The sequence below is a fragment of the Nycticebus coucang genome, chromosome 1 (genome assembly GCF_027406575.1).
Source record: "Nycticebus coucang isolate mNycCou1 chromosome 1, mNycCou1.pri, whole genome shotgun sequence".
In the NCBI taxonomy this organism is placed as follows: domain Eukaryota; kingdom Metazoa; phylum Chordata; class Mammalia; order Primates; family Lorisidae; genus Nycticebus; species Nycticebus coucang.
In genome coordinates, this window is record NC_069780.1 from 39,365,401 (window position 1) to 39,383,359 (window position 17,959).

The window sequence follows — 17,959 nt, forward strand, 5'->3', positions numbered from 1 at the left end:
ATAAGTACTGCCAAAATAATGCTTTCAGTTTGCAGAGCTACTTGCAATAACTGAGTTTAACCATTTCCCTAAAATACTGTCCACATCAGGTTTCATTCAACATCTTAAAACTTGCTAACAGATATTAAATACTACTTTATAAATTGCTTACATTTCCATTTCTTTTCTCTAGTAGTGAGTTTGAATAGCCCTCCATACTTTTTTTAAATGAAAACAACTCTTAGTATACACTCTTACAGTAGAGAGAGACCTCAGTACTGCATCTGGATACAAAGAAATCACACCAGAAAAAGTATATAAAGCAGAGAAGATGTAAATTAATTCTAAGAGGAAGGGCAAATTGTTCATCCTCCCAATCAGAATGGACTTTCTGAGAAAAATAGAGAGCACTGAGAAAGCGCTGGTTTAGTAGCTCCCTGATGCAGCTTCCTTCAACTGCAGGAACACTGAAAGAAGTCAGGGTTCCCCAATAAGTTCTTTTTCCTTTAAATTTACATGAATTGTGCAAAGACCGTAGAGTTTCCTGGATTGTTGGTTAAGACTCCAAACGTCTCAAAAATAACTTCCCATACTGAAGGTCCTACTAAATAGGAGAAAGCAGATGGAAATCATATGAAAAGCAAAAATTAAAGCATAAAAAGCTTATAATAAAATAACATCATATTATGTCACAAATCAAACTGACAAATGAAGTTGCGGTAGTTTCCACACATAACTGCATTTGTTTTTGTAAGATTACATTGCTAAGTGAGTACAGATCTCTCTGATTTGATCATGTTTCCCCCTCTGGAAAGATGTACAAATGAAATAAGAGTGGAAGGATGTTAAAAATTAAGAGATTAAAAACATGACAGCGAGGGATTAAAAGTCCTTGCTTGTTTCCATAGTAACTGCACAAGCCACATTTGCACTAGACAGGCACTCTTAGACATGCATCTGTTTCTTGCCACTTGTTAATTCCTGGGAAGGCACAAGGTAACCACACTAATATGTAGTATAATCACAATTCAACTACATATAATTTGAAACCAACATGTTATAGTTGCCTAGGTAATAGTAATCTTATATTTCACATGGGAAACTGGCAGTGCTAGCTTTTGTGTATATCATATACATTGTGCAGCAGAGCAAAAACTGCCATATCCTCTCATAAGCTTGAAAGTGTATTATAATCTGACAAATGTCTTTTGTGTAAAATGCTACTATTAGATCTGCTTAGAGAGCCGGCTCTCTAGATCTCCAGGAAAAAAAAAGTGTCTATGAACAAAAGCATAACAGTTTAAAGAAAAACTCACTCACTAAATGACAGGTAGATGATAGTAGGAAAAAGATAAGGTCTGACTTGAGTCCTAGGTGCGGATCAGAAGATTTTCTGGCCACTCCTTGGCGAAAGTTCTTGGCTTTTGCCAAGTGAAGCAGACAAAAATTAGGAGATTAAAATGGAAGCTTCATTAGAGTAGGGACCTAGACCTGGGTCAAAGGCATGGTAGTGTTCAAAGAAGACCTGCTAGAACACTGAATGAATATATTCCTCAAGGGACTGAGAATCCTAATTCTACAAAAGACCAAACAGTAGATTCTGAAGGACTTCTGTAAGACTTGTTCCCTACGATGAACAAAGCTCAATTCCATATTACTCTTTTGACATTCCCAGCTATACGTTTGTGTATTCTGTGCCTTCTGAGTCCTCATGTACACAAGAAGTTTCTATTCACTTTTTAGCCTGATTGAAGGGTACATAGCTGTTTCACTTACCAAGTTAATAGACACAAGCCAAAAGACAGAGAATTTTATAATGTGTCTTAAGTTTACAGGATTGGCAGTAAAGAACTGATGTTCTCTGTATATAATCTTAAAGTTTTATATAAAAAAGTAAGGTCATCTTTATAAGTAACATTACTAATAGACAAACTAAAATTTCAAAAATGAAAATATTGTCATTAGAAGAAAGAAATAAAGTCCATCAGTGATGTTTCTGTGTTCCCCCGGTGACATTTGTTTCTAACTATTCAAATATATTAAACACTGTAATTAGGGATCTTTAAAGGCTTTTAAGGCAGGAACTAAAACATATTCTTTTCTTTTTTCTAATTTGTGGTATTCAAAAACATATTTTCTAATCCCTGGAGAGACTGTGTGTAGAGGGGGAGACAATTAGAGAGGACACGTGTAACGGGGAGACTACATGTACAATATTGTGTATGAGAGTGTGTGTGTGTGTGTGTGTGTGAGAGAGAGAGAGCGAGAGAGACTGAACATATGTGAGTTCATGATTGTGTGTATGAGAGACTGTGGGTATGTAAGACAGACTCTCAGAGTCTCCTGACTACACAAACAAAATAAGGTCTATAAAATAAGTCTATGAGTTTTGGCCTATTTCAATTCCTTCTCTGAGCCTGAAAATTTTTAATAGAAGATCCCAACTAACTCTTACTCTTCATACCAATGCTTGTTTACTTTGCATAGCCTGATATTTTATCTACCTGATACTCCATCATTTTCTCAATGTACAGGTAAAAGACACAAACATTTACAATTTTATTGAAATTTCAATCTCCTTCAATTTCCCTTAACAAAATGGATGAGTTAGCGGGGAAAAAAAAGAATTATAAATTAGATGGGTTCCCCTTTCCATACACTGAGAAAGACATATTCTTACTCATTTATAGAAATATAGGCAAAGTCAGATACACGATCAAATGATTCCAAGGCTCCAAAACCGACACACACCAGGAAGCATTCAACAGAGTGAGACAGGCTCTGAGGTACTGGGAGAGGAACCAAAGAGACAGAGAAACGTGTATTCCTTGCACAGGATGGACAGCTGCTCAGGAAGGCGGTCATTAGCAAACCTGGGCAGATGCCAGTGCCAGGGCAGACGGAGGGACCCCGCTGGAGAGTGTGTGCATGACACCCACACCACACTCTCTCTGCTCTCCTCCCACTGTACCCGCCCCTACCTACACGCACGGTCTCTCTCACACTTAGTCTCTCAAGCACACGCTGTCTCATACACTTGATCTCACATACACGAGTCTCTCTTGTGCACATGCACTCTCTCATACACAATCTCCCCCATACAGTCTTTTATGTACATAGTCTCTCACATCCCGGTCAGTGTCTCTCTCACACACACACACGCCCCCACGTCCCCGTGGCCCCGCCCCCGCCCCCGCCTGGGCCCCGCCCCCGCAAGGGCTCCTCCCAGCGGCCGGAGGCGGGGCGAGCCAGTGACAGGAGAGGCCGGGCTGGCTCCAGAGCCCCGGCCTGCAGGGCGCGCTCCGGAGGTTCCTGTCAGCGGCCAGCTCGGCGGATCCCAGGGCGGCCCTCGGGCGGCGGCGCTGCCTGCTGCGTCGCGGCGTGGCCCTCCGGCAGCCGCATCGGGCGGCGGGAGTTGGTGGCGGGATGTTCTCAGCCGGGGAGCTGCTGCGGGGCGGCGGCGACGGGGAGCGTGACGAGGACGGGGACGCGCCGGAGACCGAGCGAGAGCCCACGGCGAGCCTGCGGCGGCGCGGGCTGCAGCCGCAGCAGGAGAGTGAGCAGGTGAGCGCGGGCAGGGGCGGCGGCGCGGCCCGGGCCCGGCCCCGAGCCCCCTCCAGGCCCCGCGGCGGCGGAGGGAAGTGATCCGGCAGTCTGGCCGCGCCCCAGCTCTGCCCCGCGTGGGGCACCGGCCGCCGCGGCGTGCGAGGGAGCCGCCCGAGGAGCGGTTAGACGGCCCGCCCGGACGCGGTGCGGCGTCGCGCGGGTGCAGCCGCGAGCCCCGGCGCCGGGTCGCGGGTCCGGCGGGGTCAGCGAGGCCGTCCCTTACCGTCCGGCAGGTGATATTCTGGCGGGCGCCTGGGGATCTGTGGAAACGCCCTCCATGTGGTCATTTATTTAAAAGCCTTACTCGTAAACACTTTTGTTCAACTTCTAGTCGGTACCCGCGCTGTGTTTTAGGAGACAGCTGCTCCCCTGCCCTCCATCTTGCATTTCTGAGCGCGCACCTAGGGACTCGGGAAGGTGTGGGATTGCTCAACTTGGGCACTGTCTGGAGGCACGTGTAGGAGCCAGTGTTACGATAAGTGGCTTGACGGGGACTCTCCCGGAGCCAGATCACACGAACACAGTGAGATCTGAACTTCATATAGAAAGTGAAGAAGCAAGAATGTTGCTTTCGTTAGATACCAAAAGCAAAGAAGTGTAAGAGACGAGCCATAATAAGGAAAAAGAGAAGTTGGGTAATTTTTTTAACTCTTAAATTTGATCTCATTAAATAACATGTGATGAAAACGGGCATTACAACATCAAATATCTTCAAGGTTAGGCAAGAACTTTAATTTAAAAATCTGAATTATATGAGAGGATGAATCTTTTCCATTAAATTTAGTAATTAGACCTTCAAAGATATTCGAGATAAGCTGATCTTTAAAATCACATTAAGGGATAGGAATTCGAATAATTATTGACCTATACTACAGCCTGTGTTAATGGGACAGTCCATTAATACCTATCTCTTCTGTCCTTTTCCATCTGTCCTTAGTGTCACATTTCATAAACTCCAGTATCATCAGTAAATGCATTAATAAATGAAGTACTATGCATAACTTCTATTATTGTAGTACTACTGAGGAAACAGAAATTACAGTGTATGGCCCACAAAATATGCCTTGGTAATAGGTATGATCACCATGTAGAGTGTAATTTTTCATCTGAAAGACAATTTAAGAAACGGTGACTGAAGCAAATAATTGGTAGCTAGCAGACCTTCCTGATTCCCTTCCGTTAACTGTACCATGACTCAGTAGCCAAAGGGCTTGGTTTCCTCTTACCTAAGCTGCTCAACTGGAAAAGTGAAGAAAACAGCAACAAGACCTCCTTGGGGGTGGAGGGATAAATTTGAATAGAGGTTTCCAAAATAAATTTGCAAATAGTTGTAAAGACACATGTAAGATACTAAATGTAAGCTCTGTCAACTTCATCAATAAGATGATATGGACGTCATCAGTAGCTGTGGTCTTTCTAAAATTACTTATGGTACCAAAAAAAAGGATGAAACAAAAAAGAATGAAATGTGTTTCCTAGAAAAAAGATAATACCTTGCATACCTGCTTTCTTCACTGCATGTCATGAAAATTTGTTTCCTATTCTCCTTTGATGGTGTTATTTTCATCATTTCATTTTTACCTCATGCTTTATTAATGTACTTCAAGCCTACGTAACACCTAAGATGCATTTCCTACTAACGACATCAGCACCAAAGAAGAACTTATTATCAAGAAGGAAAAAAATAAGCAAAAAATTGGTGCAACCCAACCACTGGTATAAGAAGCCAGCTTTTGTTTTCTAGGTTTTTTCCAAGTTCTGCAAATGAAATGTAAAATTGTTATGCACTGCCATGTAATGTGGAGATAATTTTACATGTATAAAGATACATGAGGGAGAAGTAAATGAAATTAACAACTATAAGACATATCCCAAGGAGGTATGGGTATTTTATTTAGGGAGATGAGTTTTTTTGTTTATTTTGTTGGTTTTGTCGGTTATTCTGAGAATACAAGGACTCCAGATTATAAATGGAGTATATCTGAAAAGTTGATTGCTAAGCTAGCGCTTTAGAACTTAAAGTGAACTTTTCCATAAAAACAATGATACAAACAGAAACAAAACTAAAAGTAATTAGCTGGAAATGAGGCAGAGGCTATCTTCTGATGTCCTTTCTGCTTGTCGTGCTCACTTGGTGTTCAGAGTCTCAGCAGCCGCATGGATGTTGAAGGGACTTGCAGGTGGGAGAGAGGCTCCTTCCTGTCTGGTTCCGGACCATGGTGATGTGCTCTTGAACTCAGTAGCTCCAGAGACACCTGACTTGTGCTCCTCCAGCTCTTCCAATTTTGTCAGCACTCAATTTTCTGTATTAAATCCCTCTATATTTCTATTTCCTTCACAGAGTTTTGCCCTTTCCTGATAATTTGATGAAGAGGTTTTTTCTTGGGCTGTTTCCCAGGCTAAAGGCTCCTCTACAAGCATCCCTTCCCTCACTGATTTTTCTTTCTACTCCTGTCTGAAAGGTTCATTGTTTTCCACCAGTCTGGAAGGCTCTCGCATCAGTTTTGACTATACAAAATCTATCTTTGGCTCATTGTTATTATAGTATCAGATCAAAATATATCTGTATTTTGGTAATCTGTTTCATGTAATATTGAGATGCCGACATTAATATAGTGTTTAATTAATAACTAAGATACATCATTTTTACAATTTGCCCTGAATTGCTACTCCATTTGAGACAAAACTAAGGTTCTTTTTTTCTTCTGGCCAGAGTCTCTCCAGGTAGGATGATTGACAGAAAAGGCCTGGGTTAAAATCAAATATCCTCAGAAAGGAAGACTTGAGACAATAGATCAAGTACTACAGATGAAGGAACTGTCTCAGGTTTGATGTAGAAGTCAGGCCTCAGAGAGAGATGAGCATGGGAGAAAAGCAATTTCAGAGGATGCCCAAGGAACTGAAGGGACAGGATACAGCTATTCCATACATGTGTTGGTGATTGTGCACATGAGCGATGATCCAAGTATGTTTGCCGTGGTGAATGCCAGGTTTTTTTTATATAAGTTTCTGTGCCCTGCTGCATAATTGGAAGGCTAAACATTACCAGTCCTTTTATTGTAAGTCTGTAATGTCAATGGCATCTGCTTAGATGTGGCTCAGTGCAGGTCACACCCTGAATACTCTAAGATGGCCCTTCTTACCTAGAGCATAAAGAGTTCCCATTATTCTTAGATGACTCAGAATCATTAACTCTAACTGTAAGGGCATTATGATGATAAAAAGTAAAGTATATTTTGAAAAATTAAAAATGTAGAAAGAAGAAAACGCACTTGAAATCCCACTCTGGGTAATATTTCAATGTCAAATATCAGACATTCGATATTACTACAGTATATTCATCTATCTCTCTCCTTATGTATATACACATTTTAACATGATTTAATGTAAATAGAATTTTGTATCTTCTTTTATCTATTTAGAAGGTTTTGATATTTTTCATGTTATGAAAATTCTGCATGAAAAGTATTTTTAGGACTACCTAATATTCAATCCCCTAACAGTACACACTTGAGTTGCTTCAAACTTTCTTTTATAAATAATGCTGTGTGAAAATCTTTGCTTATAATTCCTCACACCTGTTCCTTAGAAGAGATTCCTAAAAGTGGAAGAACAAGGTCAGCGAGTCAAACTTTGGAGCTTCTTAAACATCACAAAGAATTGCATTCAAAAGAGGTCAGACCCACATACCCACTTCCAGCACTGGTGTGTGTGTGTAAGAGTACCAGTTGGAAACCATCCATGCCAGCAATGAGCAATAAATTTATAAATTAATCTTTGCCAATTTAGTAGGCAAAATTTTCTCTTATTGTTATAAGATATAGCGGGGGAGGTTTACTAAAACATTCTTACATTTATTAGGCATTTGTATTTCTTTTTAATCATGTTCTTTGACCATTTTTTTCTTTTGGCAGTATTATAAGGATATTAATCCCTTATTCCACATTGACTATAAATATTTTCCCTGCTTGCTATTTACTTCATAATTTTATTCATGATGTTTTTTATTTAGAAATGTTTTAAATTTTTATTAGTCAAAGAATTTCTTTTTTGGTAATTTCATATACACACACATAAACATATATCACACATGTTTCTCAATATATTTGTTTTGTAATTCTTTCTAATCCTACAACCAGTTAACTATCCACCTATTTTTTGTGTGTGTGTTATGTTTTATTTGATTCTTTGTAATTAATCTTTTTAGAATTACTTTATGTATTTTGTGAGGTGTGAAGCTAGCGATTTATTGTCTAATCATTGAATAATCCACTTTCTCCCTCACTTGACAATCTTTTACAGTAGATAAACAACACACACACAGAGTATATAATCTATTTAGGATATACATATTATATAAAATCTATTTATTTAGGGTATATATATCTACTATAAATTTTTATATTTTTATTGGTATTATAAAAAGAATTTTTTTATTTCTTGTTTTTTTTGCTACTGATTTCTAGGTATTGATTTTTGTGTATTCAGTTTTTAACTGGATACCTTTCTAAACTTTATTCCAATACTAATAAATACTAGTATCTCTTAGACTTGATTCTTTTGCATCTTCTAAGTATATAAGCATTCTATATCTTATTATATATAAGAATGCTTTTACTTTCTTTCATCACATCATGATGGCTCATTATTATTTCTTGCCTTTTGCAGTGCCCGGAAGTTTCAAAACAATGCTGATTCATAGTAATATTTAAGTAAATAAATGAAAGAAACTCTATAGCAGTATTTACCAAATTATGTTCCATAAGATGATCTGTAAGAGAAAGAAACAAAAAGCAAAGAACAAAATCATGGAGACAAGTTTTGCATCTTCTTTGATCTATCAGTAGAAATATGATTAACAGTACACATTCTACATTAAGAATACTTAGGTTTGAGGTGAGTTGCGGTGGCCCATGTCTGTAATCCCAGTACTCTGGGAGACTGAGGCAGGTGGATCACTCGAGCTCATGAGTTTGAGACCAGCCTGAGCAAGAGTGAGACACCATCTCTAAAAACTGGCCAAGTATTGTGGCAAGCACCTGTAGTCCAAGCTAATTGGGAGGCTGAGGCAAGAGGATTTCTTGAGCCCAAGAGTTTGTGGTTGCTGTGAGCTTTGACACCACAGCACTCTACCTGGGGCAAGAAAAAAAAGAAAGAAAGAATACTTAGGTTTGCCAGTAACTATAACTTTAGGTGAGTTAATTAATCTCTCTGGGCTTCAGTTTCTCTGTCTGTATAATGAAAATAATAATTGTATCAACCACAGAATTATTGGAACGATTGCATGAGTTAAAATATATAAAAAGTGCTTAGAGCAGTTCTTAGCACATAGATAGCATATGAGTCTTAGCTGGTGAACTTAACCGAAAAGAAATCTGAGAAAGAAACTTTTAAGTCTTCCAACCTCTGCAGTTAGAATGGCAACCTAGGAGGAAAGTAAAATAGAACAATGTTCCTCAACTTTAATGTGCATAAGAATCATCTCATATTAAATGCAAATTTTGATTCAGTTAATCTAGGGTAAGGTTTGAGATTTTGCATCTCTGACAAGTGATTCTCCTTAGTCAACTTGATGTTGTGCTCACAAACCATACAAGGAAATAGAGGATAACCAAGCCAATACACAGTATTCACCATACTTGCATTTCAACCTAGTGTCAGTAGTAGATAACAGGGAAGTTATTCAACTATTTCCTCAGAAGTGTTTATTTGAACTCTTGGTAAGGTAAGAGAAGCCAACAGTTGTTCCCTTAGGTTCAGTGATTTGCTGTAGGTCCTACAACTAATGCTAGAGCAGACCAGAATCCAGGTCTCCAAACTTCAAAGACAATGTTATTTTTATATACTTATACAGAGAGCCCATCTGATGGGGAAAACAGTCTGATAATCTGCTAGCCTCCTTTAGATTGTTTAGTTCAAAACTAGATAGGCGTTTATACCCACTTCCTTTCATATCTGTTATTATTATTTGTTGTTGTTGTTGCAGTTTAACCGGGGCCGGGTTTGAACTAGCCACCCTCAGTATACGGAACTGGCACCCTACTCACTGAGCCACAGGTGCCTCTCCTCCTTTCACATCTTTTAAAAGCAGTTTGTAAGCAATACTGTAACAAGTGCTATGAGTTTAGATGAATACCAACCAAACTTATTATTATCTTGTTCTTAAGGCCATCCTGTCACTAGAATAACTCAAGGAATAATTTTGCATAAAGTACGTATCCTTTGTTCATTTTTTATCATTATCCAGAATGGAACCTCTTAAGTTAATGACTCTCAACTGGGAGCCATTTTGCCTACAGGGGACATTTGGCAATGTCTGCAATTTTTCATTATCGAGGGTAAGAGGGTGTTACTAGCATCTAATAAGAGGAGGCCAGGGATACTGCTAAATATCCTATAACGCACAGAATGGTCCCCTACGGGAAAATACATTCTGGCTCAAAATGTGTCGAAGATGAGAAACCGTACTTGAAATGTATAAGCATTACAGTTCTTTCAGCTGTCATGTGTAATTACTCTGGAATATAGTAGATATTCCAATAGATAGGTAAAAATTGTTTATTTTTTTAAAGCCTACGTTCTAAACAGGTAGTCTCCCAAATGACCCCTTTTCTCTGAATCTCTACAGCAGCCCTTCCTGCCAACTTGCTGTTTTCCTCTCCCTTTCACTTTCCTCTCCTCCCTTGATTTCCTACTTTGTCCCTTTTCTATCCCTCTCGAGTCTCATCCTCCCACATGCTTTATTCTTCCCCACTCATCTCAGCCCATTTCTATTTTTCTCCATACATCTTTCTCCCTCAACTGCTTTCTCTTCTCTGTAGAAGTTGAGCATTACGAAACAATAAAAAAGGTTTTGGAGTGTGTGACAGTTCTAATTTTGAATCTCGGCTTTACTACTTTATTAGCCCTGTGATCCTGATTAGTTAACCCCTCAGAGACTCAGTTTCCTCATTTCATTGTGTATGATGCTACCTAACTCTTAAAGCCCTTATGAGGATTCTGTGAAATTTTGTATGCAGAATGCCTAACACGGAGTAGGTGTGCCCTCAGCAAATATTAGATCCCAATTTCTTCCTCACATTTTCTCTTTCTCATCTTTTTCCCTGGTTATCTTCTTATTATTATCCTCAACTAACAACATCATAAACAGTAATCTTAGTACATGTAATTCTCAGATTTATAGAATAAATATTATTTGTTGAATAAAGTATTATATTAATATTTTCTAGCCTAAAAGTCAGATAAATTGTTTCATAATTTCTATAAAAACCCTCTAAACCTGAATTACTATAAGTTGACTACCCAAGAGACTGCAAAAAAAAAGAAAGTGATCCACCTATAGAAGTGATCAAGATTTGGAACTTCCATTAAGTACATGTGGTACATGTCAATGAAAATTAGGTCAATTGAAAGAGGTGGTCAACTATGGAGTTTCTGCTGTATTTGTTTTTAATGTAGACTTTTTTTCCTGGTGCAGGTCACTGATCCTTGACAAAAAAAAAAAAAAAAAAAGAATATCCATCCTCCTCTTAAAAGTTATTCTCAGTCTCCTATTCAAAAAAAGTGATAAAGCAATGTTAAAGGGAAAAACTGAAAGTACCATTACCATCAGTCTTGCCCTAAAGCAGAAACTGTATTTTTATTTGTACTTTCTTTAAGTCATATCTTTCTCTAAGCCACTTTCTTCAGTGTCTTTTTCTCTCCAGAGTCACAATCTTATCTTGCAAGAGCAGCCACTTAACTTCAAAAACCTTAAGCATTCCTCCTACTAGGTATGTTTTGGTACATTCAGTTTGTTTGTGTGTGTTTAACAGAACTAATAAGACATTTGAAGTGTGGTTTCATTTGAACAGAGAAACTCAATTTCCAATTAACTTGATGCAGATCTTCTGATCTAATTTTCCCCCTATCCAGTGGAGTTTTTTCGTTTTGCTTTGTTTTGTTCTCTTTGGTTTGCTTTTGGTTTGTTTCTTATTTAACCCCATTGGCAGCTGAGCCTTATCTGGCATAGGAAGAAGAAACAGCTAGCTTTATTTGTTGTTGCCGTTTTCTTATGGCAACAGCTGCAGTCTATCAGAGTGCTGATCAAAGAGAAAGCATGGTACAAATGTCTTGAACTTCATGAAAAATGAAGGATAAAGTTATTATTAATACTTAATATTTAAAAATAATGTTAAGAAAATTGAATAAATTCCCATTTATGGTTTTTACTGTATTTTCTTCTTATAGTTTTTCTGATATCTATGTTTGAGAATTTTTTCATTCCCTCTTCCAGTTAACAAAAAAACATTTATTTTTATTTTTTATCCTTAATCTAAATTTTACTTGGATGCTGCAGACCATCTATAGAGGTATAAATCTGATATCTCATGAACTGCAAATTCTGTCAGTCTGACTGGATTCAGAATTCCTTATTCTCTGGTTTTTAGAGGTAATAACATAGCTGAAGCAAAATTGTTCATAGCCGCAAATCAAAAATTGAGAAGGAAAGTCATTTTTCAGGAAAGATGTTTGATTTGGGCTAATTTAAAAAGATACACTCGCCCATCTTGTAGTAGCATCCAGCATATTTTCTTGCACATACAAGGTACTCAGTAATGTCACCAGAGATTTAATTTAAAAAAAAAAAAAGATTTGCAAAACGTAGAAATTTTTTAAGCTGCAGTTTGAATTAAGAGAGAGGCTTTAGGGCGGCGCCTGTGGCTCAAGGAGTAGGACGCCGGTCCCATATGCCGGAGGTGGTGGGTTCAAACCCAGCCCCGGCCCAAAAAAAAAAAAAAAAGAGAGAGAGAGGCTTTAATTAGACATATTGTTCACTTCAAAGCCCACTATTATTTATCATTAGTTCATGCAAAGCCCTTGTGTTATTTAACTTATTATTTCATTGCCTAACTATTTCCTTCCTCTACAATAGGCAACTGTTTTAATATGTTTGTTAGAGGTCACTGAAATTGAGTACCTTTTTAAATATCTGGTGGTTTCATTTGGTAATGTATGGAATTTTTCGTTGTTGAGAACAAGGGGGTGCTACTGGCATCTAGTAGGAAGAGGCCAGGGATATTGCTTGAATCATCTTAGTTAAAATGAAAAATAAATTAAAATTTTGGTATTTTTCAGTTTATAATCATTTCAAAGACATAAATTCTTGGGCTGGATGCGGTGGTTCACAGCCTTAATCCTAGCACTTTGGGAGGCTGAGGCAGGTGGATCACCTGAGCTCAGGAGTGCAAAGACCAGCCTGAGCAAGAGTGAGACCCCTGTCTCTAAAAATAGCTGGGCATTGTGGTGGGTGCCTATAGTCCCAGCTAGTGGGGAGTTTGAGGCAAGAGGATCTCTTGAGCTCAAGATTTTGAGGTTGCTGTGAGCTATGATGCCACAGCACTCTGAGGGCAAGAAAATGAGACTCTGTCTTTAAAAAAAAAAAAAGACTTCAGTTCTAGTTGATATTCTCATTGATTTTTATCCATCTCCTCAAGAAGTCTTTTTCCCTTACTGGTTCTATGTAGTTTAGTGGAAAATAAATATAAAACAGAGTGCTATCACTTTGCAGTTAATGATAAATGGCAAATTATAAATATAATGATAATAAGTAATGTTATGTAATATGGTTATGTTATGTTGTTATATATATAATGCTATTATTAGATGAAGTTTTATGTAGGTAGTATTTTTTATATTTAATTACACTATGTCATTTTTACATTTTGTAGGAATTGAAAACTGCAACTTCATATAGTGTCCAAAAATAGGAAAACATGTTCAGTCTCACTAGATAGAAAAGAAATGCAAATTAAAACATTTAGGAATAATTTTTCAGCTATCAAGTTGTCAAAAATTGAAAAGATGATATGGGTGTAGAGAAATAGTATATTAAATAAGAATATATGAAAAATTGGAGATATATAAATTTGTTCATCATTTCTGGAGGGAAATCTGGTTTCAAACCCACTTTAAGAAGTACAAACTGTAGTACTAGAGGTTAAGTAACAGTGAAAGAATCACAGCTAGAAAGTTGCAGAGTTGATATTCAAGCCCAAGCTTCAAAGCCCTTAACTGCCAAGCCAGCATTGGCCAGGATATCAATATATTGGATTATGAACACTGTAGGAAAAGGATAGGATAGAAATTGCCCCAAACATAGCATTAGTATCATTTTGTGGAACTTTATATGTACTCATTCAGATATAAAATATTGTGTATTTGTCATTGTGAATCACAGTCATGATCACTGCCCTCACACAGCCAGATCAGTTCTATCTCAAGGCCTCTGTCTGGACCTCTCCCCGAGATCTTCCTTTGTTATAACTTCACACCATTAGCTCACTGTGAATTCTTCAGAATCCCAGCTTTCACAACTTTATGGAAAGAACCTCCTACTCCATATTCCTCTGTTCCACTACTGCTTCCTTTTTCTCATAGCTCTTATCACTATTTGAAATTAGCTTGAACTTAGCTTGTTTTCGGCTCCTCCCTGCTCCTTCCTCCACAGGCCTACTCTAAAACATAATCTCCATGAGAACAGCAAATGCTTCAGAAAATTAGCTTAGCATCCCTGAGATAGAAGGGATGAGCTTGTCAAAACTTCTATCCCTCCCCCACGCCCCCCAAAAAACTCATATTCAAAAACACATTGCTGCTAAAAACTCAATGGATTTTTTTTTTTTTTTTTTTTTTTTGCTAAAGCAGTATATCTTCCCATGTGAGAATACCATGGCAGAAATTAGTCTGTAAGAAAGAGAAACTTGGAATTTGTATATAACGGAGACATATTCTTTTGTCAGAATCAACAGAAAATAATCTGGTAATGTGAGTTACATATTGAGCTTAAATGATCCTTATGAAAAAATTGTAAAAATTTAGGCAAGGTTGTAGTCCTTGATATACTGTATTTTAAAACCACCACAGTATGAAGAAGATAAAAGGCTAACAAACACAGAAACTTGGAATATTAACTGGTATATAATTGGTCTAAATTTGCAATTCTGTTTTTTGTTTTTCTTGAACACAGGAGAGTAAAAAACCCAGATAGTTAATGAAACCCAGAGCTGAAAGATAGTAAATGAAACTAAGGACTAACATTAAGGTAAAATTCAGATCAGCCATTTCACTTGTGACAATCTTACAGCATAATTTTCAAGAAGAGATAAAATTTTATCTCTCATTAAATATAAATTGAACATGCATTAAAGGTTTTATTTAACTCATCATTATATGAGGGAGCCCAGCAAATGTTCCATCGGATTCGAAGGAGAAATCAAAGAACCAAGAGTATTTGTGGAAAAGATGCGTTGAAATGGATTTCCAAACTGACTTTTTCCACAGGCAGAGGGGGGAGTCAGTTGAACCTCCACTGGAATAAAATTTATTCTTATAGATAAGAATAATTTTGTATTTCTGTCCATTATCTGTAACTTACAGACTATAAAGTAGCTCCACGACTATGAAGGCTGAACAGTGTTCTAAACAGTGCATAGTCTTCCATAGAGACAGCTAGGAGTTTTTTGCTTTTTTTTTGTCTTGTTCTAAATAGAGACAAAAGATAATATAGTAATAGAGAAAGACGATTTCTAAAATTTGCTATAAAACATAGATCAATGTGTGGCTAGTGAGAGTACTGAATCTCTTACTTTACAGTGTCTTGTGCTACTAGAAAAATGCTAATTCTATTCTAGTCTTCTTCCTTGGTACCATTGAATGCTTATATTCAGTATAGATGAGAAAATGCACACAATATACATATGAAAAGCAAATGCTGATTTTTATGACATTCTTTCTGTTGAGTTATATAGTTGACATTATCCTGACAGTGAGATCACTCCTGAAAATAAAATATTTTTGATGAGAACAAGATTGCTGCTCCAAGGATTCCACATCTATGTCTACTTTTTATATTTCACAGAAATCCCAGTTGCTTGTCATCCTAGCATATATTTTTCATGTGTTTAGGGGTCATTGGTTTCAGAGACAACTTTGTCTACTCAAGAGTTTCACGGGAGTATAGAAGCACATTTAGCTGAAGCTTGTAAATTTTTTAAAAAGCAAGAATGAAGTGATTTTTTTCATAAAGAATTAAAAAATTAGCATGACCATCTTTGGTGTCAATAAAAATACCCAGTGTAAAGAAAAATTATCTGAAGAAAAAAATTAAATACCAAACTTTGTGCTTTATCATTTCATTTATTTATTACGTATAATTTATTATTATAGTTTATTTAATAATAACATAATGAAAAAACTATAATGATTCTGCCATTTCTAGATGATATAATAATTTTTTTTTCCTTGGAGTTTAAATAATTAGCTATTGGAAAAGCAGAGTCTTTGGGAATCCCGTATTTGCCTATATTTAAGACTTAAGTTCCTCTAGCAATCTGGCCATGTACTGAAGATATTTTCTTTTGCCATTTAAATCATATTGAATATCAGTTGCTTTAACAGCAGATTTTAACCATTGCATTATAGAAAAATTGGCTATTTATTATTTGTTCATCATTTATCTGGTAAGCATGTACTTATCTTGTTTTTTATTTATTCATTTAAAAGATTTATTTATTGAGCTCTTATTTTCCAGGCACTGTTCTAGGCCACAATGCAAAGAACCAAGCAAATACAGGCCCAGATTTCTCCCCAATAAATCTTGTTTTGTAGTGGGAAGAGAGCAAGACAATGAATAAGTGAACAAGTACGTCAGTGAGGTCGTAAGTGCTGTAAAATTAAAAACAGGGAAAGTGGATAGGAGTATGGGTGTTGGGTAGAGTTTCTAATTTTTATTGTTACTTCTTTTTTTTTGCAGTTTTTGGCCAGGGCTGGGTTTGAACCCGCCACCTGGCATATGGGGCCAGCACTCTACTCCTTTGAGCCACAGGCGCCACCCTGTTATTTCTTTTTTTATTTTTTATTGTTACATAATATTTGAATATAGTTATAGAGTATGTTTTGATGGGGTGATATTTTGATATAGGCATACAATGTATAATGATTAAATCCAAGAGTATTTAAGATATTTTTCATCTCAAACACTTATTTTTTGTGTTTGGAAACATTTTGGATCTTCTCCTCTAGCTATTCTGAAATATACACTATACTAAAGTCACACAATGCTATCAAACAGTGGAAATTAGCCCTTCAACCTAACTGTGTGTAATCATTAACTAACCTTTCTTCATACACCCTACACACACGGGAGCACTCACACCTGCACACACAAACGAACAAACACACACAGTTTTCCCAGCTGCTGGTAACCATCATTCTGCTCTTCATGAGATCAGTATTTTTAGCTCCCACATATGAGTGAGAACATGCAATACTTGTCTTTCTCTACCTGGCTCATTTCACTTTTACATAAGGTAGTCACACAAGAACTCACGTAGGTGATAGCTGAGCAAAGACCCAAAGGAAGTAAAAATTACTTGGCCATGCCCCTTGTTTTGCTTTGACTCAGAGGAGAGTAGAGCCAAATTTGAGGCCCAGTATTAGTAATTGTGGTCACATATCTTTCTTCATTCTAGATTCTCAATTCTTTCTCACCCATCCCCACTTCTACTCAGTATTACTATTTTGTTCATTCGTTCCTACTATAAGCAAATGCAAATCCTTTATGGAATGATGAAGGAAAAAGTAAGTTAATTATGCATTATTTTAGTTAGCAAATTTCATCTTTTAAAAAGTGTATTTCTTTCTTAAGGAAGATTATACAATCACACGTTATAATGAATTTGTTTAAATATTTTGCTTTTTTAAAATACTTGGTTCAATTCCTTTGTAATAAGAGACATAAAGGTTTGATTACTTGATGTGAAGGAGTGAAGATAAAGACAACGTAAGTTATTTAGAACAAAGCACATATTCCGGAAAAGGTATTTGCTGTAAAAAAAACTGCTATGGTTTATTGGAATGAGCTCAGAATTTGTTGTCAGAATACTCCTTACTGGCTGTCTCACTGCATTTTTGTGAGGAGAAAATACTTGAAATATATGTATTTAGTAAGTTTACTGAACATATGACTAATAAATAAAGAAAAGTGGGGGGGGGGAATCAAGTTAAAATTATAAACATTTTATCTAAAGAGATCCAAAATATTCACTGAAGCCAAGTGTGGTGGCTCATGCCTGTAATCCCAAAGACGGGAGGCTGAAGTGGGAGGACCATGGAGGTCAGGGGTTTAAGGTGGACCTGAGTGATATAGCAAGAACCCATTTACACACACATACACACCAAAAAATGAAAGAAAAAAAAAAGCCAGTTGTGGTGGCATACACTTGTAGTCCCAGCTACATGGGAGGCTGAAGCAAGAGGATCACTTGAGCACAGGAGTTTGAGATTGCAGCAGTGAGCTATGATTGCTTATAAACTCTGAGGGAAATGAAGCAAA

At 37.2% G+C, this 17,959-nt stretch overlaps 1 protein-coding gene across 1 annotated transcript in view; it reads left to right on the plus strand.

The window, feature by feature from the left end:
- Positions 1 to 3,234: 3,234 nt before the first annotated feature.
- The window catches only part of FAM241A (family with sequence similarity 241 member A), a 51,266-nt gene continuing 36,541 nt past the window's right edge, over positions 3,235 to 17,959 (plus strand). The window contains exon 1 of the mRNA XM_053566730.1: positions 3,235 to 3,543. Within this exon, the coding sequence (XP_053422705.1) occupies positions 3,406 to 3,543 (138 nt within the window). The 5' untranslated portion in view covers positions 3,235 to 3,405. The remainder of the gene's footprint in view (positions 3,544 to 17,959) is intronic.